At 64.8% G+C, this 26,905-nt stretch overlaps 2 protein-coding genes and 1 long non-coding RNA gene across 5 annotated transcripts; 1 reads left to right on the top strand and 2 right to left on the bottom strand.

Annotated features, from left to right (window-relative positions):
* Positions 1-223: 223 nt before the first annotated feature.
* Positions 224-16,187, bottom strand: HECTD3 (HECT domain E3 ubiquitin protein ligase 3). Its single transcript, XM_067567852.1, has 21 exons — positions 15,701-16,187; positions 13,903-14,063; positions 11,877-11,969; positions 11,306-11,441; positions 10,804-10,919; positions 10,166-10,279; positions 9,075-9,157; positions 8,435-8,600; positions 7,617-7,698; positions 7,178-7,360; positions 6,592-6,644; positions 6,232-6,296; positions 5,805-5,908; positions 4,169-4,288; positions 3,468-3,557; positions 3,110-3,316; positions 2,634-2,763; positions 2,280-2,354; positions 1,901-1,982; positions 1,731-1,802; positions 224-1,402 (listed from the first exon to the last, which is right to left on the bottom strand). The coding sequence occupies exons 1-21, from the start codon at positions 16,055-16,057 to the stop codon at positions 1,318-1,320; spliced, it is 2,574 nt and encodes an 857-aa protein (XP_067423953.1). The 5' UTR covers positions 16,058-16,187; the 3' UTR covers positions 224-1,317.
* Positions 16,188-16,333: 146 nt separating this feature from the next.
* UROD (uroporphyrinogen decarboxylase) lies at positions 16,334-26,385 on the top strand. 2 transcript variants are annotated; one of them, XM_067567853.1, is made up of 10 exons: positions 16,334-16,507; positions 20,065-20,177; positions 20,458-20,537; positions 22,008-22,070; positions 22,194-22,391; positions 22,860-23,021; positions 23,376-23,513; positions 24,425-24,525; positions 25,115-25,181; positions 25,936-26,385. In XM_067567853.1, the coding sequence occupies exons 1-10, from the start codon at positions 16,485-16,487 to the stop codon at positions 26,134-26,136; spliced, it is 1,146 nt and encodes a 381-aa protein (XP_067423954.1). In that variant the 5' UTR covers positions 16,334-16,484; the 3' UTR covers positions 26,137-26,385. The 2 variants fall into 2 exon arrangements, with proteins under 2 accessions (XP_067423954.1, XP_067423955.1); XM_067567854.1 differs by having other exon boundaries at positions 25,588-26,151.
* Positions 16,652-19,602, bottom strand: LOC137166196 (uncharacterized). 2 transcript variants are annotated; one of them, XR_010923582.1, is made up of 3 exons: positions 19,569-19,602; positions 18,447-18,677; positions 16,652-17,200 (listed from the first exon to the last, which is right to left on the bottom strand). It is a non-coding gene; the product is annotated as an uncharacterized lncRNA (long non-coding RNA). The 2 variants fall into 2 exon arrangements; XR_010923581.1 differs by lacking the exon at positions 16,652-17,200 and having other exon boundaries at positions 18,152-18,677.
* Positions 26,386-26,905: the final 520 nt, after the last annotated feature.

Here is a 26,905-nt window from a genome sequence, read left to right as displayed (position 1 = left end):
GGCAGAGCTAGCACAGGATTGTGAGGTGCAGGTTCAAAGCAGCCCTGGCGGGCAGCGAAGGACAGCAGGCAGCCGCTCTACGCACAGATCCGGGCGTGAGGACAGCTCCCCGGGCCCTTTCCCAGCACAGCGAGGGGTGGGCAGGGCAGGGTAACAAGGTGGTTTTGCCCTGGGGCAAGCGGGGGGGGGGGGGGGGGGGTGGCTGGGCCCCTCCTAGGGCACATGGGATGCACCCTTCGCCTCTGGTGCAGGACTGGCAGCTCCCGGGCAATGCCCACCTGCCGACACGCACAGACCCTGCCCCACCCAGTGCATGGGAACAGCACCCCATGGGACAGCCTGGCAATGTGGGGGTTCCCTGGTCACCCCCAGCCTTCCTAACCTCTGCCCTGGCAGAGCTCCCAGCGCCAGGGGGGCCTGGATCCAGCCCCCTGGGCCTCGTCCCCTTAGACAGAAGAGGAAACGACGCCAAGAGCCAAGGAAACAGACCCCAGCAGTCCTGAGCCCCAGGCCCCTGCTCTCACTCATCCCCCGGACTCTACAGCGAGACGCAGCAGAACAGGAGGGACAGGGGCCCCCGGCAGTCCTGGCTTGAGGGGTCCGGGACTTTCCCAGCCCTGGAGAGGTGGGAGCAGTTGGCGGCACCGTGCCCCACCCCCCCGGGCAGCCATGGCACGGGGGGAGGACGCCTTGCGCACTGGCGCCACGGAGGCCTGGCCGACAGCTGGGCCTGGGCTGCCTGGAGCCACTGCCCCGTGCCAGGCCACGGTGGAGACTGGGCAGGGAGCAGGGGGCAGGGGAACGACATTGCCACCAGGGCAGCAGGGTCCCCACCGCGCATCTGCCTAAAGCAGCCCCTGGTTGCCGGATGGGGACACCGCGGGGGCCGGCGACCCCCTCCAAGGGAACGTCCCAGCAGCCAGATCTGGCGCAGGGGGTTTAAACCATGGGGGGAGGGGAAGGGTCAGAGTCCAGGGGCCCCACGGAGGAGGAAGAGGGGGGGACGTGCGCTGGGGTAAGTAACAAGGTAACACCTCCGTGCAGCCCGGCTGGCAGGGAGGGGCGCGCCCCCCCCAGTGAGCTGCGGCCAGGGAAGAGCGGCTGTTCACAATCCCACGCCGATGGCCCGTCGGACGCCGTGAGCCAGGCGGGGCTTCATTCAGCCACGCCGCACTCCGGATCCAGGCAGCCAAGCCGACACGGCTGCCTTTATTACATGCACAGGTTTCTCAGCGGGGGAGGGGGGAGAGAAGGGGGAGGCTCTGCCCGGAGTGGATCCAGCACAGTCAGCAGCAGCTGGGCCCGGTGGCGGCGCCATCACTCCTCCCAGGGGCTCATGTCCGTGTCGATGGCGACGCAGTTGTAGGCCGCGTAGCGCAGCTTTTCCTCGCACACCTTGGCGCTGGAAAAGAAGAGCCGCCGTCACTGCCCTGCGGTGCCCCAGGGCCAGCCAGGCGCCCCCAAGCCGTGGAGTAAGGCTCAGTGTCTCCCCACCGCAGGGACGACTTCTCAGCCTCATTGGACACTTGGGGAAACTGAGGCAGAGAGTGGGGCACCTGCCCCATGAGTGAGCGGCCGAGCCGGATAGGGAAGCCAGCTCTCACGTTTCATCCCCGTGACCGGCTGGCAAGAGCTCCCTGTGCCTGCCTTGGGATTGGCGCCCTGATGCCCGGGGCCATCGGGCATCGCCCAGGCAGGTGGCCACAGCCGCTGTGGGCGGCGTGACTTACCTGGCGTAACTGGGGAGGTAGAGGGAGCTGGAGCAGGTGGAGGACTCGGGTAGCGCGTCGGTCGTCTCAGAGCTGGGGGTGGAAGATGACAAGCGGGTCAGATCTGGCCAGGGGAGGCAGCCCCAGCACAGAGCGACTCCAGTCCCCCCACCGCCAAGCGGGACACTCACCCCAGCTTGTCCGGGTAGATGTAGATCCGAGCCGGGAGGCGGCTCCGGCCAGTCACAAACCGCAGGAAGCGGCTGCGATCCTCTTTGGGGGGGAGAGAACAAGACGTGAGCCACGCCCAGGATGGGAGGGAGCCTGCCGGGTGCCCGACCCGTGCCCAGTTGACCTGGCCTGTTGGCAGGTGTTCGGGGGGGGAGGGGGCAGCCTTGCGGCCCCACGGCCAGGCGTGCCCCCGCTGAGACAGGAAGCTGGAGATCACACCCATGAAGGCCGGCAGTGGGTCTCAGGCCAGGGCGCCCAGCTTTGGGGAGCCTTGCGGATCCAGCAGGAATCAACGTACTGGGGGCCATGGCCGCGCGGGAAGCCCCCCCAGCCGCTCACCGTTGGTGAAGTTGTTCAGCGCCTCCCAGAAGTACTGGCCCCTGGTGTCCGATGGCTCGAAATCCTCAAACCGAGCTGGGGGGGGAGGCACAGAAAGACCCGGGTCACAGCTGAGGCGGGTGCGAGATACCCCCTACACGCCACCAAGTCCCCCAACGGGGGAGCACTCAGATCCGGGGCACAGGGGATGTCCCCCCTCCTGAGCCCACAGATTGGTGTCTAGCTAAGGGCACCCAGCACCAGGGGCTCAGACAGGAGGGGACACGGCCGGTGCCAGGTCACAGCCAGCGCCTGCCCAGGTTCTGCAGGGCTAGCAAGGTTGTGCGGACAGTTCCCCAGGAGGCCCAAACTTACTGAGCTTCTTCAGGGCGTCCACCGTCACCTCGGGGTCCCCGCACACCTTCTTCTCCAGCTCCTGCCAGGTGAGGAGGTCGAGGACGGCTTGGGGCACCACCTTGAGCAGTCCGGCCTGCATGGCGGCGATCTGCAGGGGGAGCGGAGCAGACGGGGGAGTCCCCGGGCAGGGTCAGAGGCCGGCGCGGCAGCTCGGGGGCGGAGAGTGTGGGATCCCACTGCCGAGACAACTGAGCGCGGCGTGAGGTGGAATGGAGCCCGGACAGACTAAGGGACTTGCGCCGGCTCCGACAGGCAGCCTGTGGCAGAGGAACCTGGTCGCTCGGGGCACAGGAGGGCCGGGACTCAGCCCGTGAGAACAGGATAGGAGACACGTGAACGGACACAACCCTCATGCTTCAGGGCACAAGTCATCTCTAGGGGGCAGGTAGGAACGGGCCCGCAGGGCAGGGAGTTGTCGACCCAGCCGGAGTTACCTGCTCCTTGCTCTCCTCCAGCCGGGCCTTCTGCACCAGGCGGATGAATTCGTGGCGGTCCTCGTGGCGCACCACAGTGCCGGCACCGCCGGGGATCAGCTCCACCATGCGCTGGTCGCTGAGCACCGTGGTGTAGGTCAGCTCCTTCCCGAACTTGAACTCGAAGGTCTCCTTGTCCATCCCCTCCATCACCTCCAGGAGCTTCACCTGCGTGGCCGGGCGAGACCAGTGGCTGGAGAGCACAGCCCTCCCCGGGCGAGTCCCCGCTCGGCCCCGCAGCGCAGCCGGAGCTTTGCATGCTGGGACCTGTCTGCCCAGGGCCCGGCCGACATGTCCTCCCCACCGCCCACCTGCTCACCAGCACGGAGTCCACGGCGGGGAAGTCCTTGCTCCAGCTGACCTCCTCCCCCGTCAGCTGCTTCCACACGAAGCCAGGCAGAGCCAGCACCTGCAGCGGGGAGGGGATGCGTGCTGGGACTGCGGGCGCGGGGGCACCTCGCCAGCTGCACATCAGCGCCCCAGAAAGGCAGCCATGGCAGTGGTGCCGGCCAGCTAGATCCCCACCCCCCGGGTCCAGCCCAACACTCGCCCGGGGGAGATTCAGTGCCCCTCTTTGACAGAGGGACGCGGAGCGACCCAGGATACAGGGCAGGCACTCCCGGGCTCTGCCCCAAATGCCAGGGCAGGGCGGCACAGGCAGGGAACGCCGTAAAGGTTTCCGCTCACTGTGTTTGATTCCTAAAATGCCTCGGTTCTCCCAAGCCCCCAGCCATCCCCAGCAGGGCCTCCCGTCCCTGTGCCTGCGCAGGGCATAGACCGCCCGGGGGTGATCCAGGGACTGCCTGTGCCCCTCTGCAGTGCTGGCTCTGCTCTGTCCAGTTATTGGCTCAAGCCAAGGGGTGGGAGCCTGGGGGGGGCCAGGGCTGGGGCCACGGATTGCCACAGTCCGAGCGCCAGGGTGTCCGCGCGTCACCCGCTCCCCGCGCCGAGATGGGGTGACGCTGGGGCTGCGGCGAGCCCCCAGGTGAGGCAGGGCCCCCCCTCCCGCCCAGAACTCACCAAGAACTCCTTGCCCCTCAGCGCTGCTCCCATGATCTGGCCGATCCACTCGTACTTGGCCAGCTCCTTGCAGGAGGGGTTCGGGACGTACATGTCCCTGGCCTCCCCGGTGCCGTTGCCCTGGAATGGAGACGGGCTCAGCCAAACCTGTCCCGCGGGGGCGCAGCTCAGCTGCCAGGCGCGGGAAGTGCGGCTGCTCGCTCCACAGCGCCCCCCGCAGGCTGCAGAGGGAGCGTCTCCCAGACCCCACTGCTGCCCCTCCCCTGCAGCGTGGCCCCCCCAGCACCCAGTCCAGCCGACTGCACCAGCTCCCATGGAAGCTGGGAAGCCAGGAGATGGCACCGACGCCCCGTGCAGGAAGTGGGTAGTGTGGGGTGTTCAGCTGCAGGCAGAAGGGGCACCCAGGAAGAAGGCAGTTCCTCGGCCGGTGGGGTAATGGGGATGTCATGCGGGCTGGCTTGAGGGAGGTGGGGGCGTTTAGTATATTGTGAGAGATCAGTATGGCAGACTCATCATAATTCGTGTGAGATATATCCCTTCTAACAGTACCTGCCCTGATAGACCGTGCTGAGTGAGATAATACTACTCATGTCCACGTATTGTGTGTGAGCTGGAAGTTCTGGATGTATTTGATATTTCTGTATGTCACTTTGGGCTGGCTGGGACACACCCCAGACAAAGAGGCGGCAGGACAATAGCCTGCTTGATGGCCCATTAAGACACTCACGGATGCAAGGGGCCGAGGAAGAAGCTAAAGGCAGACCTGAAGTTACTAGGATTGGCCCACGTGACTCTGGACCCCACTTTAGTTCTTGTAACTCTCCACAGGCCGCATGGCCAGGGACAGAGGGTTTAATAAGATCAAACCCCAGAAACCATTTTGCCTTCTCTCCTGAGCTTCAGCCACCTACCTACCTCTGGAACAAGTCATCTGCAACTGAAGCTGTGTAACAAAGGACTGAGACCCACCCAGGCACTGGATGTACACCAGAGGGGACTGTACAAACCGGAAACGCCACAATTCTCCCAGAAACCTGATGTACATGGACTTTCAATCATTGTATGCATCTGATTTGCTTTGACCCTTCAACATTTCTCTTATAGTTCATTTCTTTCTTTTTACAATAAACCTTTAGTGTTAGTTACTAAAGGATTGGCTGGCAGCGTGGTGTTTTAGGTAAGATCCAAACTTATATTGCTCTGGTGCTGTGGCTGATCCCTTGGGGTCAGAGGGAACCTTTGTAGTAAAGAGCAGAGAGTTTAAATAACCGGTCTCTTTACTGGACCCAGTGCTGATTTGGGAGCCTGGAGCTGGAATGCAGTAAAGGCGGCTGGGGGCATTTGTGGACTGGCTTCTGTGGGGATTCAGAAGTGCAGTTTGCGGCTGGTTGGGAAGTCTGGCTTCAGTGCCACCCACCAGTGCTGGGAGAATCTGCTCTCCGTTTGCAGCCTGCCCTGACCTTGGCATTTTCAGCTGGCTGCCCTGGGCACGGATGGGTCACAGCTACTCCCAGCGTCCCGGCCACACCCCCAAAAGTCTGGGCTCTTCTCCCGATCGCCAGGGCCTCCCAGCCCGGGCAGTGAAGTACAGCCCACGCAGCGGACCAGCCCCTGCCCCGGCCCCCGCCCTGGGTACCTGGTTGGCCGTGCGGACGAAGAAGGGCAGTGGCACAAGGCTCTCCGCCGAGCTGGGGCACAGCTCCTCCGACATGTCCGCCAGGCTGTCCCGGAACCCGCCACCTGCAACCCGGAGACACCAGCCCCCACTGAGCACCACGAGCCCCGGTCCTGGACGCTCAGAGCCTGCCGCAAACCAACTCCGGCTGCCGGGCCCCTGGCACAGGCACCTAGAGGGGAGCGATCCCTAACCCCTCCCCAGCCTGATCCTGGCGGAGGGCTGAGAAGGAAGCCCGGTGAGGGGAGAGCTTGTCACCCACCCACGGCACGCAGGGCAGGGGCCCTGATCCCCACGAGAGCACAGAGAAGCCGCAGGATAACCGGCCCGCCCCCGGAGCGCCCCGCGGGGAGGAGCCCAGGCCCGGCACGCAGCTCTGGGCACGTACCTTGGTCAATGATGCCCTCGGCAATGAATTTGCACTCCCACCACTGGTCGTAGCGTAGCGGCCACCTGCGGAGAGCCAAGACAGCAACTCAGACAGCCGGGCGCCCCTGGCTGTTCAGAGCCGGCGAGAGGGGCCGGCCGGGCGTCCCTGTGCCCTGCTCCGGAGGGACCCCTCTGGTGGTCATTGGCTCCTCGGCCTCCCCGCTGAGACATGGCCCAGTTCTTTGGGGTGCTGGCCCTTCCCCTGGGAATGCGGCTCACCTTCCCTCCGACTCGGAGCACGCAGACCCTGCCCCTCTCAGGGCCCCGTACCACACGTCCTCCCTGGCCAGCAGGGCCCCCTGACCCCAGGGCCGCGTACCTGTAATCCAGGGGCTTCTCGTATTTGTCGGAAGGTTTCAGGCCCTCGTACACCTAGAGCCAGCAGAGGAGACAGAGACTCAGCTGCCGTCCAGCCGTCGAGCTACCGCGGGAAGCCCCAGGGCCCCGTCACCGATACCCGAACACCCCGCACCTCTGGGGGAAGGGCAGCACTGCTGTCCCCCGGGGCAGACGGGAATGGAGGTTCGGGAGCAGGCTAAGTGACTTGCCCATCATCACGTAGGGAGTAAGTGGCAGAGCAGGGAACCAACCCCAGATCTCCCAAGTGCCGGGCTCACACTCTAGCCGCCAGGCCCTCCTTCCCGCCATGATCCCTGGTGGCAGGACAGGCACCCGCTAGGAGCTATGCAGCCATGGATGAAAGGCTACAGCCCCGAGAAAGCCAGGGCCCAAAGGGAACTGCAGCCAGACACGCCGGGGCACCCCCTCCCCAATAACCCCGCCCCCACCTTCTCCAGACCCCGAGCTTCGCTGGGCATGCCCAGGCCAGCCCTGCAGCGTGCCGGATCCCCCAGCACCCAGCCCGCCCTGGGCTCGTGGCAGCGTGAGGCCGGCGGGCGCGGTACCTGAGTGAAGACGGCGTTCTTGCAGCTGGGGTCCAGGGCGGGGTTGGCGCGATGCTCCATGGCCAGGCGCCGGTTGATGTACAGCTGCGGCAGGAAGTTGGGCTTGCTGGTCTCCGAGTCCTTCAGGCACTGGGTGATCAGAGCCGTGCGCCGCTTGGACAGCAGCAGGAACTGCTTGATGCGCTGGCACGGGCAAAGCGGGGCTTGGGTTAGAGAGATCCCGGCCTGCGCCCTCCCCATGCACGCAGGGGCATCCTCTGCTATGCCCGCCCGCCCCCCCCCCCCGACACTGCATCGGGCTCTATGCTCCATCCCTCGAATGCCCGCCTGGCCTGGCCCGGCCCGGCCCTCCCCGCTGTGCTGCCAGCTCCCCCCCCCCGGAGCATCAGCCCCACAGCGCCCCAGAGGCTGGGAGAGGGGAGCCGGGGCTGTGCCCCACCTTCAGCCAGGAGAAGGTGCCAACCGTGTGGTCCCAGGCCGGGACGAGATGGTGCAGGACGCTGTCCAGGAGCTTGATAAACCTGGAAAAGCAACAGGAGCCGCTCGAGACGCACGGCCAAGCCCGGGGCCATGTGCATCCGCCCCCGCCAGGACACCCCTGGGTCAGGGGGCTGCACCCATCACATCGCCCCAGGACATTGCAGCAGGGTCTGTTCCCCTGGTCACCGGGCAGGGGAGGCGGGGCTAGCTGTCCAGGGGGTTTCTGCACGTGCCCGCCCTCTATGGAGCGCACCTGGGGCGCCCCCAGCCTGCAGCCCTCCAGCAAACCCTGGGGAGCCCGAGAGACAGAGCCGCACGGCTCCCTGGGGCAGCACGGTGACGTCTTCTCCCAGCAGACCCCGGCCTTGCGCTTCTCCGCGGGGAGAATTACCGGTCACCGGGCATTGGGGCACACCACGCCGGCGAGGAAACGGTGCAGGTGGCTCCGCAGGGGAGGCCGTCGCCCCTGACCCCGGCCTGGCACCAGGGGGTGGCTGTGCTGCTGGAAGCAGCATCTTTTGGTGGAAGAGCATCAAAGCTGGGCCCCGACCGCAGGGGATGGGAAAGCAGCTGGGAGACCTCACAGAAAGAGCTGGGGAGTTAACCCAGGTGTGCGGGCCAGACCCCCTTCTGCCTCCCCAAACCCCCTGCACTTCCCCTGGGTGCGGGGCCCCCCCGGCCCAGCCTGCACCACCGTGTCCTGCCCCCAGGGTCGAGGGCGCATTCGCCCTGGCACCCCCGAGGCGTCACACTCGGCGCCCCCCACTGGGGCCGTACCTCTGGATGACGACCGCCCGCCAATACAGCAGGTCGGGCTCGGTCCCTTCCAGGCGGGGGTAGCGCACCAAGCTGGCCTGCTGGAACATGTCGGCGTTGAGCCCCAGCTCCCGCTGCCGGGACGACTTGATCTTCATGCCCCGGAGGCGGACGTCGATCCCATCATCTGCCGGGAAAGAGCGCGGCTGATCCAGCGGGGCCAGGAACGCCTGGGCTGCCGCCAGCGTGGCTCGCCTTGGAATACCCTGGGGGACACCTGGCCAGCTCCCCTGAGCCAGCGGGGCCGGGGCTGCTCTCTCCAGAGCCTCCTCTGGTCTAGTCTAGATGGTCCCCAGCACTGGGGCTCCTGGGAGGCTGTTTCCCCTCAAGGGACCCAAGACCCAGGTTTAGAACTCGGGACCGAACCTCCAGCTCCGGGGGGGGCGAGATCCGGGCTCGTCTTGTCTGCGAACAAGAACCACAGCGGCCCCAGGACTGGGGCTTCCAGAGGCACCACACAGCAGGAGTGGGGCTGGGGGCAAGGGATGCCTCATGGCCTGGGGGTCTCAGCTGCCTCTTGGTGGCCACGTCACTGGCCACCCGCACAGCCGGTTCCCTTCACGACGAGGCCAAGGGGAAGGAGCCCGCGGGGCGGCCCCACCTCTGCACTCCACGATTCGGATCTCGATGATGGGCAGGTGCGTCGTCATGTCCTCGAGCACGCACACGTCGCCTATGTAGCTCCTGGAACGACAGCACGGAGGGGCTCAGAGCCACCCGGCCAGCGGCCAGCCACGCCCGGCCCAGGGAGGAGGGCTGCCTAGCGGGTAGAGGCAAGGGGCCGGGAGCCAGAACCCAGGGCCTCAGCCTCCTTGTGCCTTGGTTCCACGGGGGCTGGGACGTTAGCGCCCGTGGGTCTGTCAACGCATGGAGATCCCCGCGGGGAAGCTCTCCCGGGAGAGCAGAGCGCAGCCGTGCGAACGCTCAGCTATGGGCCGGGCTCCTCCGGGGGGGCTCTGGGGCAGCTGTGCGGGGCCCGGGAGAAGTTGGGTGCGTCCGAGCAAGCTCACCATCTCCCTGCCACCCCGAGACAGCTGGGGCAGCAGCTGCAGAGAGCCACCGGAGCAGCTAGTTCCCCAACCGGCACCCTCAGCCAGGCCCTGGCGGGGGGAGCAGCCAGATGGCTGAGCTGACGCTCAGGTTGTGGCTCCGGGCTTGGCGTTCGGCCCAGCGGTTTGCCCTGCTAGAGGCCGTAGCCCCCTCCTGCCGGAGAACACCCCCTCCAAGCACCGCAGCCCCTAACCGGGGCAGCCCCGAACCATCCCAGCTCGCTGGAACTGGGGGCTCTTGTGCGGATCCTCCGTGGGGACCCGCAGCTAACGTTCCCACAGGCCCAGTCCCACCCCCCACACCCCTTGGGCGGGAGTTGCCGGGCCACGTGGCCAGGCTACGACAGAGGGCGCCGTGACCCCAGCGTTCAGTCCTGGAGCCCCCAGGCAGGACAGGGCTATGGGGGTGGGGATTTCGCTAGCCACCTCCCAGGCGCTCCCACAATCCACACAGCACAGACCACAGGTGTCGCTAGCGCACGGGGGTGCCTGTCCTCTGCAGGTCCCCCACCGAGGCAGCTACCTCCTGTTATTGTGGAAAGGGGGAAACCGAGGCCTGCGTGGGGAGGACTAGAGCTCCGGGCTCCGGGGCCTGCGCTCAGACCACTAGCCAGGGGACCCCCGGTCACCCCACCCCACTCACTCATCAACGCCCACGTCACTCAGCTTCTTCAGATTCTCGCCCTCGCCGCCGTACACCGCGATCCGCTTGGGCATGAAGTTCTCGTCCGTCGTGTCCACCGTCAGGAGGAGCTTCCTGGAAGGGAGGAGACAGAGGGACAGCTGGGCCCCCCCGGCGCGGAACCCCCCGGCCCAGCAGCCCCACGCCAGGCTGGCCCCCGGCCCCCCAACTTTGGGAAGGGTTTCCTCGGCGACAAGGAGGTTTCGGACCCGATGGAAATTCAAGGAGGCAAAGCGCCGTTAGGAACAATTTTCAGGCTGCCCCCCCACCGCAAAAAAAAAAAAAAAATGTTTGAAGAAAAATGCTGTCGACCCCCCTCCCCTGCCCAAGGCTGGTCACAGTCGCTCACGGGGGGTGGGGAGAAGCCCCGGACTGACCCAGACCGTGGGGTCCCCTCGTAAGGCAGGGAGAAGCAGCCTGAGGGGTACGTGGGAACTCAGACAGATCACGCGTCCCCCTCCTTCGGCACCAGCTCCCACAAACGCAGCGGGGCACAGGGCCTGGCCGTGGTCTCCCACCTGGGCGATCGCCCGCCCGCCCACGCTCCCCCCACAAACCCGCCCCCCCCCCGGTGCGACAGGGGTGCGGGCGGCTCTCACTTGACGATGGTGCCTTTCTTCATGGTGAGCCGCACCCAGTGCTGGCCCTGGGAGCCGTCGCTCTCCCAGTAGGTGTCCATGTGGCCGTCCGTCAGACACGAGATGTTGCAGTCTTCCTGGAAGGGAGTGGGGAGGAAGGTAAGACGGAGGGAGCCCGGGCCCAGCTTCGGGGCACCACCACGACACCCGCGGGGACAAGGGGGGCCGGCTGTGTTTGCTCCGATGCTGGGATGGGGGTTACCCGGGCAGAGTGGGGGGCACTGGCCGGGGAGGGGAGCTGGCACTGCACTCCATCACGCGCCGGGGGAATCCCGTGCAGCAGCCGAGCCTCCTGCTGCCCAGAGCTGATTTTTAACCAGCGCGGGACGAGACCCCGAAAGTTTCTCCGCCCCCACTCAGGGATTCAGCCCCTTCCCCTCCCGTCGGGGCACCGAATGCTAGTCTCCCCCAGGCCAAGAGACGGGACCGATGGCCAAAGCCTGCGTGACTGCCGGCCCCGCACCGTGTAGGAGGAGACGTCGATGCTCTCCACGTACTGCTTGACGCTGCCCAGGTTCTCGTCTTCCTTCCCGACGTGATCGGACAAGAAGCGCACCAGGTCTTCGTCGCACTCGTAGCTCCAAGTCGGGGGCACGAACCTGCCAGCACACGCAGGGTTAACGGCCATGCCCCTGACCCCGGCCAGCCTGGGACTGACCCTCTGGAGGCTGGCCCGAGCCAGCAAGGCCCCGGTGCTGTCCCTGCCAGCCAGGGGGGCTGTAGCAAACAGGCACCCCCCAGCACAGACAAGCTGCCGTAGCAAGTCCCCCCTCGCCGACCTGGGGCTGAGCCACGATTTAACACCCAGCTGCAAGGAGCGAGGCCTCGCCGGCCGAATGAGCCACTCGATACGGGGCCCCGGCCACTGGCACTGAACCCACAGCCAAGGTGTGGGGCACCCCCCTTCCCCACCCCGCAGGGCGGCTCCCAGCCTCCCCCGGGCCCCACGGGACAGGCCAGGCAAGCCGGTGAGACACAGGAACTCTCTCCTGCTCGACGCAGCAGAACCCGCGGACCCCGAGACGCGCTGCTACCGGAGCTTCTGCACCGCCGCCTCGTCCTGCTCCATGGTTTTGGGTTTGGCACCAAGCCGCAGAGAGTACGTCAGATCCACCACCTGCTCCCACCTGAAACAACAACCCATGGGACGGGGGGGTGAAGGGAAGGCCTGGGAGAGGGATGGCCGTTATTGAGCCACTAGCATGGGACACACAAAACCTGGGTGGCGGGGGCAAATCCCTGCTCTGCCAGAGACCTCTAAGCAACCTTGGGCAAATCTCTCTTCATCCGTCCCCTCCCAGGAGGATTCGGGGGTGTGGGGGGACACATACGCTGCAGAACTGGGGGCCAGGTAAGTCCCAGGGACAGCCAGCCGGCTCCCCTGCTGGCCAAGAGCCGCCTCTACCGTCCGGTTAAACCCACTTCTGCACTCAGTGGCAATGGATTTCTTTTCTGAAAGCAACCATTTATCCCGTGCCTGGGTCGGCAGGTCAGAGCTGGGCCCCGGTGTGACACGCTGTATCCCAGGTACCCCCTTATGGTGTGATTTGTGTAGCATTCATGTTCACCCCTGCACTGTAACTGTGTATGGGCTGATGCAAAGCATGCCATGGAAGGTTTCTGGACTGCTCACAGCACGCTGAACGTTACTGTTAGGGCAGCGTGGTCCCTGCAATGTCACATATGTACAGCTATGAAACTCTGCTGTCATAGCCCCAAACGTGTTGTCTCCCACGGCTTGAATAGCTGCAGACAAACACAAAGCTGAGGTTCCACGCCCAGCACAGGAACAATGGCCTGGCCTAAGCACCGTTCAGAGCATTGGTTCAAGTGGAAGAAATCACACCCATTGCTGGACATGGCCGATCACCTGACTCCGGGGGTGGAGGAAACTTGTTAAAAGAAAGAGGCATCTTCCCCGCAGAGTCAGGGCTGTCCCCTGGAATCCAACTTCTAAGCAACATCAGGGACTGACAACTGCCCTCCGGGGATGGGGGGGCCTGGCGGCAAGATTCATTGCAGCCAGCTATGGGCGAGCTAACGTCACAGACTGAAAAGCGACTGAAATACTAAGCTTGGTTTAGGAGGCGAGTTCTCTTAGTTAATTGTGACCAATTCCTTTATTGCTATTAACCTCTTGATTTGTGTTAATCTGATTTCTAATCACTTAAAATCTCGCTCTAGTCAATAAAGGTGACTCGTTTGTTTGATCTAAGACAGTGCGTGTGGACTGAGTGTGTGCAGAGACCTCACTTGGAGTGTCAGAGCTGGTGCAGAGCAACTTCTTTGATAAAGAGGCGTGTAAATGACCTTGCAGGGTGCAATGTGCAGCATTGAACCTGCAAGACGGCAGTTCCCAGGGTTGCATCTGGGCCTGGGGTGTTTGCTGGGGGTCTGTCCCATGGGTGGCTGGCCAGAAGCGCTCCTTCACTGGGGAGGGAGCGATTACTCACAGGAGGCTGGGTGTGGGCTGACCCAGGAGTGGGTGGTTCACACAGCAAAGCGGAATAAGTTGGCGGCCCAGAGTGAGGAGTTGTGGCAGTGTGGGGTGACACAGCTACACACCAGTCCAGACTGCCGGGGGGGATGTCACACCAGGTCTGGATCCCAAGAACCTGGAGCTATCCAAGGCAGGGGACAGCCCACGCCAGGGCCGGGGCAGCAAAGTCACCCTGCAGCTCAGGACAGCCCTGCCGTGGAGCCCATGCCAATCGCTGCAGCCCCAGAGAGAAACGAGGTGGTGTCAGAAGGGATGGCTGCCCCGGCCCCGCGAGGGAGATTCCTGCCCCGTGCAGTGCTGCCCGCAGGCGCCAGGGACACGTGCTGAAGATGATGCAGGCAGTCGCTACGTCAGACACGCAGCCCTGGGGAGCCGGGATCAGAACCCGCACGCGCACAGCTCTGGCTCCGGGCCAGTCACAATAACAAGCTCCCGATTTCCCTCAGGAGTCGGGCGCTAGGGGACGATACCCCCGGACGCCGCTCTGAGCCAGCTGCACAGAGACACGACCAACTGGGGCACCTGGTCCAAGGTCTGTCCCCCGAGCCTCTGCCCCGTACCTGATCACGGGTTTATAATCGACCCCAAACAGTTGCTGCTGCCTCTGAATTCTGTCTGTGGACTCGACCGGGACCAGCCGGTCCCCTCCCTCAGCATGCTTGCACACCAGGATCCAGCCTTCCTCCAGCTCACAGCTGCCCATGTACTCCTCCAGCTGTTCCTGCAGAGCAAAGCCCAGCCCGTCAGCGAGCCCCTGGCCCTGGCATCACCCCGCCCCGGCGGCAGGGCGCGGAAGAGCCACAGGCGGCCCTGGGGGAAGTTTGACAGCTCATGTGCCCAGCAGAGTGACAGGCAGAGTCAGAGTCCTCCGGACCAACTGGAACGTCCCGCTCACCTCGTAGGACCGCCTGCGTCGCCCACGCCAGAGAACCTCCTCCCTTCCGCTTCTTACCTCCAGCCCATCCACCGCTCCCCTGGGTCTGCAAAACAGGCCCTTGCCTGTGCTGAATTCGCCTGGCTTCGGCTTCCAGCTACTAGCTCCGGTTCTGCCGTCGGGCTAGAGCCAAGAGCCCTCGGTCAGCAGAACCCTTCTCCCCCCGCAGGTACTGAGCCGGGCCATGTGGCTGGCAGACTGCACCCCCCCCCCCCCACTTTTCTCTTCTATTCTGCCCCCAGTGATGCAAATAACCCCGGCCCTGCTCCCTCAGGCGCTCTCTGGACGGGGCCCAGGCTTCCAGGTGTCCCCCCCTTCCCCCTCCATCCTGAGAAGGTTTCTAGACTCTCCTCCATCACAACCCTCGAGCCGGGGCCCACCCAGCAACACCCACACCTCCCCTGCCAACCTGAGCAGCTCCGCCAGCCTCCTGCTGGGCCCAACCAGGCTCAGTGGGTGGTCAGTGGGCATTAGGGCCCTCCCCAAGGGGGAGACAGCTGGCCGACGATCTCCTCCGCTGCCCCTTGGCAAGGGGGGGACTGGATGTAGACAGGGGCCGTCCCTAGGCTCTGAGAACCCAGCAAGCCGGGCGTACTAAACCGCAGCCACGGCCGGCTTCCTCTCCCACCTTCTGGCTTTTTTGCTAGCCAAAAACTATCCTAAAAAGCTGAAAGCCTTGAGGAGTCGTGTCCGACCACTGTATTTCTAGAGGGTCCCCATGCAGTCCGGGTCACTTCGAACCCCGTAGAAATGCTCCACCCCAGACTCAGAGCTGCCCTGGAACCGTGGAGTCAGTCCGTAAAGCGGCACCGGGCTCCACCGCCCCATGGTAATAAAAAGCACAGCTGTCCCCATAACCATCGTGGCCAGCTCCCCGTCTTTAAACACAGCCACCGCCACCGCGGCAGGGCGCGGCAAGGAGGTCCGGTACCACGCCGACCCGGGGCGGCTGGCAGACGCCTGGGCTACGGGTTCCAGATGCAGGGTTTGGATCGTGCCCCAAGACACGGCCAGGAAACCTGGATCCAGGGGGTCACCCCATCGTCCTCCAGGGTCCAGCCCCAGCCCGGAGGCTGTTGCTGCCCAGGGGAGGTGGGTCTCCGGGCTGCATCCCTGGCCATTAACACGCCCCAAAACCACCTTCCTTTGACCCCCCCGTCGGAGCAGGAAGTGGCTGTCTGATTAAAGTCCCAGTCGGCCGGTAGCAGGGCCGGGCCGGGCCAGTAACCAGAGCACGGCCTGGATCCAAACGTCTGTCCATGTCTGTGCGTCTCTCCCCGAGTCCGTCTGTGTCTCTCCGTGTCCTTCTCTCCGTCTCTCCCTGTGTCCCTCTGCGTCTGTCCTTCCATCTCTCCCTGTGTCCGTCGCTCCCCGCGTCCCTCCGTCTGGCTCCCCGCCCCCGATCCCGGCCCCGATCCCGGCACCTTGCACAGCTTGACCCACAGCCCGTGGCTGTTGCAGTACTCCTCGCCGCTGGCCCGCACGCACGTGCCCTTGCGCACCTCGATGGCGCACTTGGCGGCGAGCTTCCTGCCCCGGCCGGGCCCGCGGGCCGGGCTCTCGCTGACGCTGAGCAGGGCGCGGCCCGAGCCGGCGGCGGCGGGGTCCCGGCACAGCTTGTAGCGCACGCGGCGGGGCACGTAGCACAGCGCGGCGGGCAGGGGCCGGGCGGCGCCGAAGCAGGCCACGCACTCGGCCAGGCAGCGGGCCCGGCCCAGCAGCTGGTGCGGGCTCGCCCCGGGCCCGGGCCCAGGCCCGGCCGCGGCCCCGCTCAGCATCATCGTCCTGTCCCGGCCCGGCCCGGCTCGGTGCGTCACTCGCGGGGGGCGGGGCGGACACCACTCCTGCCCCCTCCCATCCCTCTTTCCCTTTTCTTCATGCGCCTCTACACCCGGCTTTACGGTAGATGGCCGCGCGCGCGCAGGCAGAGCCGTTGGAGGTCGGAGAGGCAGAGCCGTTGGGGGGGGAGGGGCAGCCCTGGTCCGTTACCCCGCCCGGCAGCGAGGGGGCGGGGCCGGCTAGTGCGCTACTCGGCAGTGGCGGCGGGGCAAGGGGGGAAATCCCGCCCTCCCCCCCCCGGTGGGCGCGGCCCGCGCAAGATGGCGGCGCCCGTGGCGGGGGCCCCCGGGGGGGCGTGGCCCCCACTCCGCGCGGAGGGGGCCGGAGCCGGAGCCGCAGCCGAGCCCGGGCGGCGGCGGGAGCAGCAGCATGGAGGGGAGCAGCCCGCTGCGGTGAGTGACGGGCCGGGGTCGGAGGTCACCGGGCCGCTGACGGAAGGGCCGTTGCTCCCCCGGGTGGGGGTGGGGCTCGGGTTTCTCCCGGCGGCGGCGGCAGGCCCAGGGCTACGGTGGCCCGCGAGGGGCTTGGGACGCGCGCGCCCTGGGGCCTTGGTTCGTTCCCCGCCCCCCCCCCCCGCCTGGCCGGGCTGGACGGAACCGGGCCGGGCTTCCCGCCAGTGTCCCCCCCCCCGGGAGAACAGGCCTCAGCGTCGCGGGGCGGCTCCTAGCTGCAGAACGGGGGGCCCGCGCCCTGCTGCGTTGGGGGCTGGGGCGCCCCCGTCCCGCTTGATAAACGTTGGCTGTAAGTGTGCCCGGTGCTGCACCTTGTGCTGTGCACGAGCAGCCACAGGCTGACACCAGCTGGGTCGGCATCTGGGGGCCTGCTCTCCTGAGGTAAGAGCCGGGCAGAAATCACACTGTGCACCGTGCTGTGTGTCTTACCCTGGGACACAGTGTCACTGCCCTCTGTCCGGCTCTGCCAGCGAACGTCTCTTCAGCTGGGGTTTGACAGCCCTTCCTGGAGAGCGGCTTGTGCTGCGTTTCCCCTTTGTGGAGACCCACCGCTGAGGGCAGAAAACTCACTGGGCAGGGGCTGCCTGGGGCCAGGTGCGGTAGCTGACGTTAGACAAGGCTCCCTTAGCCAGGCTGTGAATGGATAGTTACACTTTCAGAGCTACTCTGTGCCCTGGGCTAGCCCACCAGCAGCCATCCCAATCAGGCCCCCATGGCACTAGCTGGTCCCCAGCCCACAGGAAAGCCCAGGCTCTGCCTGGAGGAGCTAAACTTTCCCCTGGCAGTTGTAGAGTCGGAGTCAAGTCTCTCAGGCTAGATGGTGCCCAGCCTGCTCCTGTGCAATTATAAGTCTGATGTGTTTGTCCCCACAAATACACTTTATAAAACACAACCCCGAATTCTCACGCAGCACGGACAATACTTCATCTACAAGGTTGTGAAGGCAGGTCTGCCCCCACATGCTGCTGTGTGGGACGGGTTCATGAGATCCTATCTTCACTGCACATGCAGACTACGCAGGGCGCCCGCTTTCCACATGGCCGGCCCCTGCCTGCTTGCAGCATACTTCGTCTGTAGTGTGGTTGGGTCTGGTGGCCGTAACATAGAGGTGCTGCCAGCCGAGAAGACCACACAGCCAAGGTCTGCCCCTTCTGCCTGGCTCTGGTAGCTGGCAATAGAAAACGCTCCCCTCCCTTTCCCCTCTCAACTGTAGGGGTTATAATTAATGTCCTAGGCCTAAGCAACTCCCAGGCCTGCACCACTGAGATACAGACCCACCCACCCCCTGATTGGGAGCTAAGTCCTCATCAGAAATGCCTCTCAGCAGAGTCTGAGCCCCCTGCTGTGGGCTGGGGCTCTGCCATCCCCAGAATCTCCCCTGAGCAGCTGCTGCCTGCCACTGATAACTTAATCAGCACCGTCTCTTTGTGGTGCTCCCTACACAGCACATTGTCTGTGTGCATGAGGGCTGGGCAGGCGGCCCCAGCAGCCCCCCTCCCAGCTCCTAAGGGCTTTGTCCTGCACCATGTGCACCAGGACAGGGCAGGGGGAGGTGATAGTAAACACAGCAGCACTTACAGTCAGTTAAAACGTTTCATCCGGGATTACCTGTTACCACCCCCAAGAGCAGCTCACTACCTCCAGAGACGGCAGCCCGTTCCCTGCATGGCCAGTGGCCCTTGGGGCAGAGGGCTGCCATGCACAATTCTCCTCCAGGCCTGGGAAGAGGGAGCTGTGCTGGGACCAGCACCTTAATCCAGAGTCCTCCCTGCCGGGCTCTGCGGGGGCACCTCTAGGCAATGTGCAGGGCAGTGACCCTGGTGTTGTGGGCACCTTCCTCCTGTCAGTGCAAGGGGGCATCATCTAGACCTGTATGTACCTGCCTGTGTCTGCAGTCACTGTACAGCTGGGACTTCGTGACTTGGCAGCAGATGTTGCAGTGAGCAGGGGGTTGCGTGGTGAGGCACAGCACAGGAACCTAGGAGATCTGCGCAGCTCTCAATTGCTGTCCCCCATTCCTCCTTGCACCAGTAATGACATCGGCCTGGGGTGCAGTGCTCGTTACCGGAGAGCAGTAGAGCAGGTGGAGGGCTGGGGTGAAGCTGCCATTCTAAGGGGCAAAAGGCAGCGACTGCTAAGACCGAGCACACGATCATGCCTGCGTAAACAAGGCAGAGCTAACCTCACTTAACAATACTACAGCACGGACCTTCCCAGCCTGGGGAATGGCCAACTGAGGGCGCACCTGATCGCTTCTCTGCTGCTCCCCGGCCAGGAGTGCTCCCCTGGGGTTAGTCGCCTCTCTGCTGCCATCCCAGCAGGCAGGGAACAGCCAGGGCCCTGCAGTGCAGAGGGCTCCCCTGCCTCACACCCCCACCAGGGTGAATTCCTCCTCATCCCAGCGAGGTACTGCTGACTAGCCCTCAGCAGCCTGGAGAAGCAGGACTAGCAGCTAGCTGGGGGAAGGTTCTCACTCTCCGCTGAGCAGGAGGGGACAACGGCCCCTGGGTCAGGGAACGAGGACTCTCTCTCTCTCTCTCCCCTGGAGCCTGGGCTTGCAGGAGCAGATGGTAAACCTGCTCTGGGTGTAGAGGGGCTTATTCAACCTCCTTGTGGGGGGGGAAGGGGCCTGCAGCCCCCTGGAAAGGAAAAGCCAGGCCTGGGGCTGCACACAAACTCACCAGGGGGAGAAATGCAGCTGACAGAGAAGGAGGTGGTGCAGTAGCCTGCCTTCCATCCCGCTCAGCCAGGGCTGCTGGCAAGTTAAACTTGGCTCCTAAAGCACGGGGAAAATCTCCCCTGCCACCCAGGCACAAGGCAAGTGCAGGCTGGGGGAGCTGCTCGCAAGCCCAGGACATGCAGCCAGCCAGGCCCAGTGCAGGCTGCAGCCCTGTCCTCAGCCTTGCTTTATTCTCCAACCAGAAAGGGGACACGTGGGACAATGATGAAGTAATAGGCCTATTTCTTGGCTAGACAGTCAGGTAGCATAGTCCCTACTCACCTACACCCAGTGTTCTACTTCAATACCAGGGAAACCCACAGTCAGGCTCCCTGCTGGAGCCCGATCCCTCCTTTATAAGCCCCAGCTGGGCCTCAGCCCCAATCACTAGCTGCTGTTCAGCTGGGTCTGCTGATTCCCAGCACCTGCCTGCCAGGCAGCTCCCCAGCCTCCTGGGCCTTAAAGGGGCAGATCACCTTGTTACAGCAAATATCAGCCCCATTTTACTGGGGGGGGAAACTCAGGCCTGGGCAGGGCTGGAGAATGCACCAGTTGCTGCCCCAGGTGCAGCGCATGGGCCCGTGCTCCCAGTGTCTCAGACTCCAGCGTGTCGCAGGGCCAGCCCCTCGGATCTCACTTTGCTCATGGAGTGAGAGTCGCCTGCCTCTGTAGCTCTCTGGGGGAAGTGGTTGCTTGCCTCCAGCCTGCTCCTACGGGGATTGCTCTCCATGACGCTGGGTCTGCTGACTGCCTGCCTCCGCTTCCCCTCTTGCTTTAGCCCCCAAGGCTTCCCCGTGTTGAAGAACGACACGTTCCTTAGAGCGGCGAGAGGGGAAGAGACGGAGTACACCCCAGTCTGGTGCATGAGGCAGGCCGGCCGCTACCTGCCAGGTGAGTGGCCAACATACAGGGTCCAGCCGAGTCATTCCAGGATGCCAGGCTGGCTGGGTCTAGCTGGAGATCGCTCCAGGAGCACGGCAGCCAGTTGATGAAGAAGCTCATCTCAGAGTGATGGGCAGAGGCCAGGGTAGCTGAATGTGCTGCTGGGACTCCGTGTCTTGTCCCGGGGTGGCTGTCCCTCTTTGTCCCCCTGGTGTGGCGGGGCTCATTGCCCCCCACCACCACCCAGAGGCGCCCTTCCCAGCACCTCACCCGGCCGATCTGCCTGCAGAGTTCCGGGAGACCCGAGCTGCTCAGGATTTCTTCGCCACCTGCCGGAGCCCCGAGACATGCTGCGAACTGACCCTACAGGTGAGTCGCTCCGCAGGGCTTTCCTTCCCTGAGAACTCTCCCCTTACGGCGGTCACATTACTGACTGGGTGTCCCCACAGCCCACCAGAGGGAGGCGCTGTTTACCAGGCCAGGGCCCAGACACACATGACAGCTTGGAGGGTTAAGCACTAATCACGCCCCCGCTGCCAGGCTGCGGACCCTGGTTTTCCAGATGGAGAGCCCACCTGTGCCCCTTCCTTAACTTGGGAGCTCAGGGCTGGGCCTTGGCTGACAGCAACGCTGTAGCCCTCTGGATTGTGCAAGAAGATCTGGATGACCTTGAAAACGGGAGTCATAGAAAGGAGATGACATTTAATAGTGCAAGGTCATGCACTTAGGGACCAACAACAAGAATTTTGCTCTAAGCTGGGGCTGCATCAGTTGGAAGTGACAGAGAAGGGTGTATTGGGTGATCACAGGATGACCATAAGCCGCCAATGTGATGCAGCCATGGAAAAAGCTAAGGCAGTCTTAGGAAGCAACAGACAAAGTATTTCCAGTAGAGACAGGGAGGTGTTAGTACCGTTTTACAAGGCGCTGGTGAGACCTCATCTGGAATACTATGTGCAGTTCTGGGCTCCCGTGTTTACAAAAGATGAATTCAAACTGGAACAGGTGCAGAGAAGGGCGACTGGGATGATCCAAGGAATGGAAAACCCGCCTTATGAGCGGAGACTCTCAGAGCTTGGCTTGTTTAGCCTGACCAAAGGAAGGCTGAGGGGAGATATGATTGCTCTCTGTAAATACATCAGCGGGATAAACACCACGGAGGGAGAGGCGTTAAGTTAAGTACCAGTGTGGACACAAGAACTAAGGGCTATAAACTGGCCATCAACAAGTTTAGGCTTGAAATTAGATGCAGGTTTCTAACTCTCAGAGGGGTGACTTTCTGGAACAGCCTCCCAAGGGGAGGAGTGGGGGCAAGAAACCGAGCTGGCTTTGAGACTGAGCTTGATCAGTTTCTGGAGGGGAGGGGATGACAAGGCTGCCTATAATGGCACGTGGCCCACTGGCAACTGCCAATAGCAAAAATCCCCAACGGCCAGAGCCGGGACACTAATTGGGGAGGGCTCTGAGTTACTACAGAGAATTCTTTCCCAGGTGTCTGCCAGGTGGGTCCTGCCCACATGCTCCGGGTTTAGCTGATTGCCGTATTTGGGGTGGGAAGGAATTTTCCCCATGGCAGATCAGCAGAGACCCTGGGGGTTTTTCACCTTCCTCTGCAGCATGGGGCACGGGTCACTTGCTGATGGATTTTCCGTAACTTGCAGTCTTTAAACCATGATTGGAGGACGTCAGAAACTCAGCCAGAGGTTAGGGGCCTAGTACAGGACAGGGTGGGGAGGCTCTGCAGCCTGCGATGGGCAGGACCTCTTACCACACTTCTGGCCTTAAAGCTATGAGCTCTGTGCGCCTCCGGCACGCTGACTTGGACTCTGTTTTCTGCAGCCGCTGAGGCGATTTCCCCTGGATGCTGCCATCATCTTTTCTGACATCTTGGTGGTGCCCCAGGTAAGAGGCAAAGGCGCGCACTGCTACCCCCGCAGGTGGGGGGACCGGATCCCCTTGGAGGCAGGGCGCCAGCTGAGGCTGGTGGGTGCCCGCTGCCTCACCCGGCCTGTGTCCTCCCCCAAGGCGCTGGGCATGGAGGTGGTGATGGTGCCCGGCAAAGGGCCCACGTTCCCAGAGCCCCTCAAGGAGGTGGAGGACCTGCTGAAGCTGCGGCAGAAGGTGGACGTGTCCGCGGAGTTGGGCTACGTCTTCCAGGCCATCACGCTGACTCGGCACAGCCTGGAGGGCCAAGTGCCCCTGATCGGCTTCTCCGGAGCCCCGGTAAGAACTGCTCCGCCCCAGCCCTCTGGGGCACGGGGGAGCCAGGTGTGCAGCCCCACCGAACGCCATGAGAGCTCTGCTGCCTCACTCACCACCCCTCGGGGGGGGAGAAGGGGGTTCTTTGGGGGAAGCCCCCAGGGCTGCTGTTCCTGAGCCAGGGGAATGGGGGGTGGCCCTGGATTCCAAATGACCCTGTGTTTAGCTCTGGGACGTTGGCCCAGAGACGGATCCAGCCGGTACCCCTGAGCGGCGCCAGCCGGAGTGCCCGGCCCCCAGGACGGGAGGGATGTCGTGTGCCATCCAGCAAAGCCCTGGGCTACCCCCGTCCCATGCCAGCCCACGTGCAAGGAGTGCCTGGCTGTCGCAGCGGAGGGAGGGTGCTAGCAAGGGCCCCGGCAGGGTCTGTTTGGGGGAGGGGCAGGGTGGTACCCCCTCTCTGTGCCCTGCTGACTCCTCTTCCACCCCCAGTGGACCCTCATGTCCTACATGGTCGAAGGGGGCGGCTCCAACACGATGGCCAAGGCCAAGCGCTGGCTGTACCGGCACCCCGAGGCCAGCCACCGCCTGCTGCAGCTGCTGAGAGAGGTCATCGTGGATTACCTGGTGGGCCAGGTGGCAGCCGGCGCGCAGGTGCGGCTTACCTGCGGGCGGGGACTACCGGGAACCGCGTGGGGGCAAGGGGGAGGAGGCTGAGGGGTCCCTTGGGCAGCCTTGGGTAAAGAGACCTGCCCAGGGGGAGCCTGGCAGCGGCTTCCTGGGGTTCACAGCAGCTTGGGCGGCTGAGCAGAGTGGCACCTCACCCGGAAATGCACAGGAGGGGTGGGGTGGGGTGGGGTGGGGGGGTCCTGGCTGCAGCTGTCCCCTACTGAGGATTTGGAGCAGCGGGTGGGGAGGGGCCCATTCTGGGCTGGGAGATGGGGCCCGACGGGGGGTGCTGGGGTCCGGGCGGTGGGGCTCTAACCAATGTCCTGTTGACCCCACAAGGCGCTCCAGCTGTTTGAGTCTCACGCCGGGCACCTGGGCCCAGAGCAGTTCCGGGAGTTCGCCCTGCCCTACATCCGGGCCATCGCCAAGGGCGTGAAGAGCCGGCTGCAGGCGGAAGCGCTGCCCCCGGTGCCCATGGTAAGAAGGTGCCAGGCCTGCCTGGCCCCCGCCACGGTCCGCACTGGGCTTCAGGGTCGCAGCACCCATGTACCACAGGGGGCGGGGAGGCAGCGGAGGAACAGCCAAGCCAGGCCCCCCCCCCACCGGCGCGGACACGGCCCCAAGTGGAAGGTGCCCGCCTGTGCCGCTCGGGGTGAGCAAGCTGATGGACTGCCGGGGCTGGCCATGGAGCAGGTTGCTGTGGCTCTGTGGCAGGGGCATCCTTCCGAGCAGGAACCTGCTGCTGCCCTGGCCTGGGGTCGGGAGAGCCGGCGGGTCGCGCGCCCCCTTCCATAGCCCTGCGAGCCCAGGAACTAGCGCTGGGACACAAGGCCCCTCCGCCCTGGAGAATGAACAGCTGTCTCAGCTCAGCCCTGCGTGGCCAGGGGCAGGCAGCCCGTGCCGGGGTTGGGGCAGGGCCCGTGCCCTCACAGCTCCCCTCCTGCAGCCCGACCCCGGCAGCCATCCTCCGCTTCCATAGGTGGGCGCCCGCCAGCGCCATTCGCCAGCTCTGCCCAGCACACAGCGCCCGGCGCTGGAAGGGGGGTGGCGCTGCTGCAGCCAGCGAGGCAGACAGAGCCATTGGCCACGGAGCGCTCGGAAAAGTGCCTCAGGACGTCGGCGCCGCTGCCAAGGCCCTGGCCTGCCTGCTCCTGCCCGAGGAAGGCAGAGCTCCGAGCTGGCGTGGGCTGGGTCCACGAGAGGGGACAGCCCCTGAGACGGTGCCAGCTGGCCAAGCGCTTTCCCTCGCGTGCCTCAGTGTCCCCAGGGGAGTGACGGAAGGTGCTACAAGCCCAGGTCAGCGTGGTGCCCAGAGGCTGGCGGCTGCTCCAGTCCTGTCCAGGCAGCATCCGGTGGCTGAGCCCCTCCCCTCCATCTCTCCCCCTCAGATCGTCTTCGCCAAGGACGCGCACTACGCGCTGCCGGAGCTCGCTCAGGCTGGCTACGAGGTGCTGGGCCTTGACTGGACTATCCGGCCCCAGGACGCCCGGTGAGGGGCCGCATGTGCGGGCTGGGAGCCGGCTGCCCCTGGCTGGCAGGAGGGCAGCTCGTTGGCCAGCTAGGCCCCAGGGGAAAGGGGCTGCCAGGCAGTGGGGGGATGGGGGGGACACCCTGCCCCTCACCTCTCTCTACTACTTGCTAGGGCGGGAGGCACCAGCCATCCCCCATCCCTGGGTGCCGGGCTTGGGCCCCAGCTGCTCTGGGCCTGACACCGCTGGCCCCTGCACAGGGGCTGGCACACTAAGGGGGGGCTGGCTCAGCCACCGTGCCGTGACTCCTGTGTGGGCAGCACTCCATGCGGGCCCTGAGGCAGAGTGTCTCCCGTCTGCCCTGCCAACGCCTGGGTGCTTCGCTGCAGGGGGCCCAGCCTTCTGCCCGGGCATGTGCCAGCCCTGCTCGCAAGGGGCACGGCAGGGCCCTGCCGCCAGGGGATCAGCTGCTCTTCGGAAGGGCCTGTGCCGCAGCAGGGACCGGCCTCCCCCAGGCTGGCGCACGGGCTGCCAGGCACAGGTAGGCCTGGGCAGGGACGTGGCAGTGCAGCCAGGCGCCGCAACTCACCTGCTTCCTTCCCCTTCCAGCGCACAGACGGGCCACGGCGTGACCCTCCAAGGGAACCTGGATCCCTGCGCCCTCTATGCACCCAAGGTAAGGGGAGGCTGGCCCGGAGCTGGGAGCCCTGGGTTCTAATCCCAGCGCCACCTCCCTCTGGGGCAAAGCACGGCCTCTGGCCTCAGTTTCCCCACGTACAATTGAGCCCGTGCCCGACGCCCAGTCCCACAGGGAGGGGGAGAGAGAGCCCAGCGCTCGTGTTATTCACTCGGGCTGGTGGGGCTGCAAGAAAGGGGAGCCTCTGCCCCGGTGGCTGGCGCCGTAGTGGCTGGCAGGGGGGCCTGGCTCTCCAATGGCCCCATGCCCCTGCCTGCAGCGATGCTGTGTCCTAGGAGCACACGCAGATCTGCCGCGGCGCCCCTGGCTTGGCCCAGGCCCCGCGGGGCCAGCGAGCGCGCTGCTGCCTGGCCCCAGGCTCACGGCCAGTGTCCTGGGTTGGCAGGAGAAGATCGGGGAGCTGGTGAAGAAGATGATGGAGGGGTTCGGGACCCAGCGCTACATCGCCAACCTGGGCCACGGCCTGTACCCTGACATGAGCCCCGAGCACGTGGGGGCCTTCGTGGAAGCTGTGCACACCCACTCCCGCCACCTCCACCGGCACGACTGAGCCGCCCGGGCTGGCCGGGGGGGTGAGCACCCCACAGGACTGCACGGGGGGATGGACGGCACCGCCAGCCCGGCTCAGCGAGCGGCAAAGCAGGGCACAGATCGAGGGCTCGGCTCTCCGGGGGGCAGACCTCAGCCAGGCTGTCACAGGCATGGAATTAAAGCCCCTCGTTTCCCTTTGCAGAGTCTCCTGTGGGGCAAAGCGGGGGAGGGGGAACCCAGCCACAGGCCACCAGCTGACGCGCCGGCCAGCCTCAGCCCGGAGCAGTGCCACCTCCCACGCAGGCGCTGGCCTCACTTGCAGAAAACATCCCCCCCGCCCGCCCGCCCGGCCTCGGGGGCAGGAGTCCAGCCGCAGGCCTGGGGGGACGAGTGGCAAGCCTAGAGGGAGGATGGCCCAGCGGGTAGAGTGTCCCCCTCCCTGCTTCCTCCCCTCCCCAGCCTGCGCCACCTCGGGCAGGGGCCTGGTCTCTTGGGGCCAGGCCTCAATGGGACGTAGGCGTCCGTCTGCCCAGACCCAGCAGCTGCCCAGGCCCTGCTCCCGTGCCACTCAGCCCCTCGCTCCCTCCCTGGCTGTAGCTGAGCAGTGACATTGACAACTCTGACAGCCCCGATTTCACCAGTCACCCTCTTTTCCTGTCTCGCTCTCACCCTTTCCTCCTCTCAAATCCATGGCAAAAAATTTGGCGCGGCGCTTTACATTCCCCAGCATTGGCAGGCCGCGCACAGCCTCCCAGCTTTGGCCAACGTCACCTCTAGTCCTGGTGTAAAGGTGGTAACCCACCCGTGCCAGATCTGACATCTGTCGTAGCGTGGCTATACACGCAGCCCTTCTTCCGCCAGCTGGCTCCCATGAGTCTGTCAATATAAAATCCCCTGGACTATGGAGCGTGGGGCACCTATGAATGTTTTCAGAAGGTAGGGGGTACTTGCCACTTAAACACTGCCCTAAGCCAGCTCAGGTGAGGCTGGTGCTGGAGCCCCCCCCACAGTGCCCGTCTCCCGCCAGCACCACCCTGCCAGTTCCAGGGTCGTGCACCACGGTGCTCTGCTGTCCCCATGGGGCCCTGGGCCCCCCACCCCCCACAGCTGCACCATCGGTGCCCAGCCAGGCTGCCGAGGGGGGTAGTGCAGCGAGCGCTCACTGGGGAGCC

This window comes from Emydura macquarii, unplaced genomic scaffold (genome assembly GCF_026122565.2).
Source record: "Emydura macquarii macquarii isolate MOO-44397 ecotype Brisbane River unplaced genomic scaffold, CSIRO-AGI_Emac_v2 contig_2805, whole genome shotgun sequence".
Lineage (NCBI taxonomy): Eukaryota > Metazoa > Chordata > Testudines > Chelidae > Emydura > Emydura macquarii.
The sequence above is the reverse complement of the archived record's forward strand: the minus strand, read 5'-3'. Positions and strand labels throughout refer to the sequence as shown.

Coding starts and splice junctions, on each gene's coding strand:
- UROD (XM_067567853.1), top strand. CDS start 16,485: ATGGAGGGGAGCAGCCCGCTGCG. Junction 20,178..20,457: donor GGCCGGCCGCTACCTGCCAG/GTGAGTGGCCAA, acceptor ATCTGCCTGCAG/AGTTCCGGGAGACCCGAGCT. Junction 23,514..24,424: donor CGCTGCCCCCGGTGCCCATG/GTAAGAAGGTGC, acceptor TCTCCCCCTCAG/ATCGTCTTCGCCAAGGACGC.
- HECTD3 (XM_067567852.1), bottom strand. CDS start 16,057: ATGATGCTGAGCGGGGCCGCGGCCGGGCCTGGGCCCGGGCCCGGGGCG. Junction 11,970..13,902: donor GATTATAAACCCGTGATCAG/GTACGGGGCAGA, acceptor TTGTTGTTTCAG/GTGGGAGCAGGTGGTGGATC. Junction 3,558..4,168: donor TGAGGGGCAAGGAGTTCTTG/GTGAGTTCTGGG, acceptor TCCCCGCTGCAG/GTGCTGGCTCTGCCTGGCTT.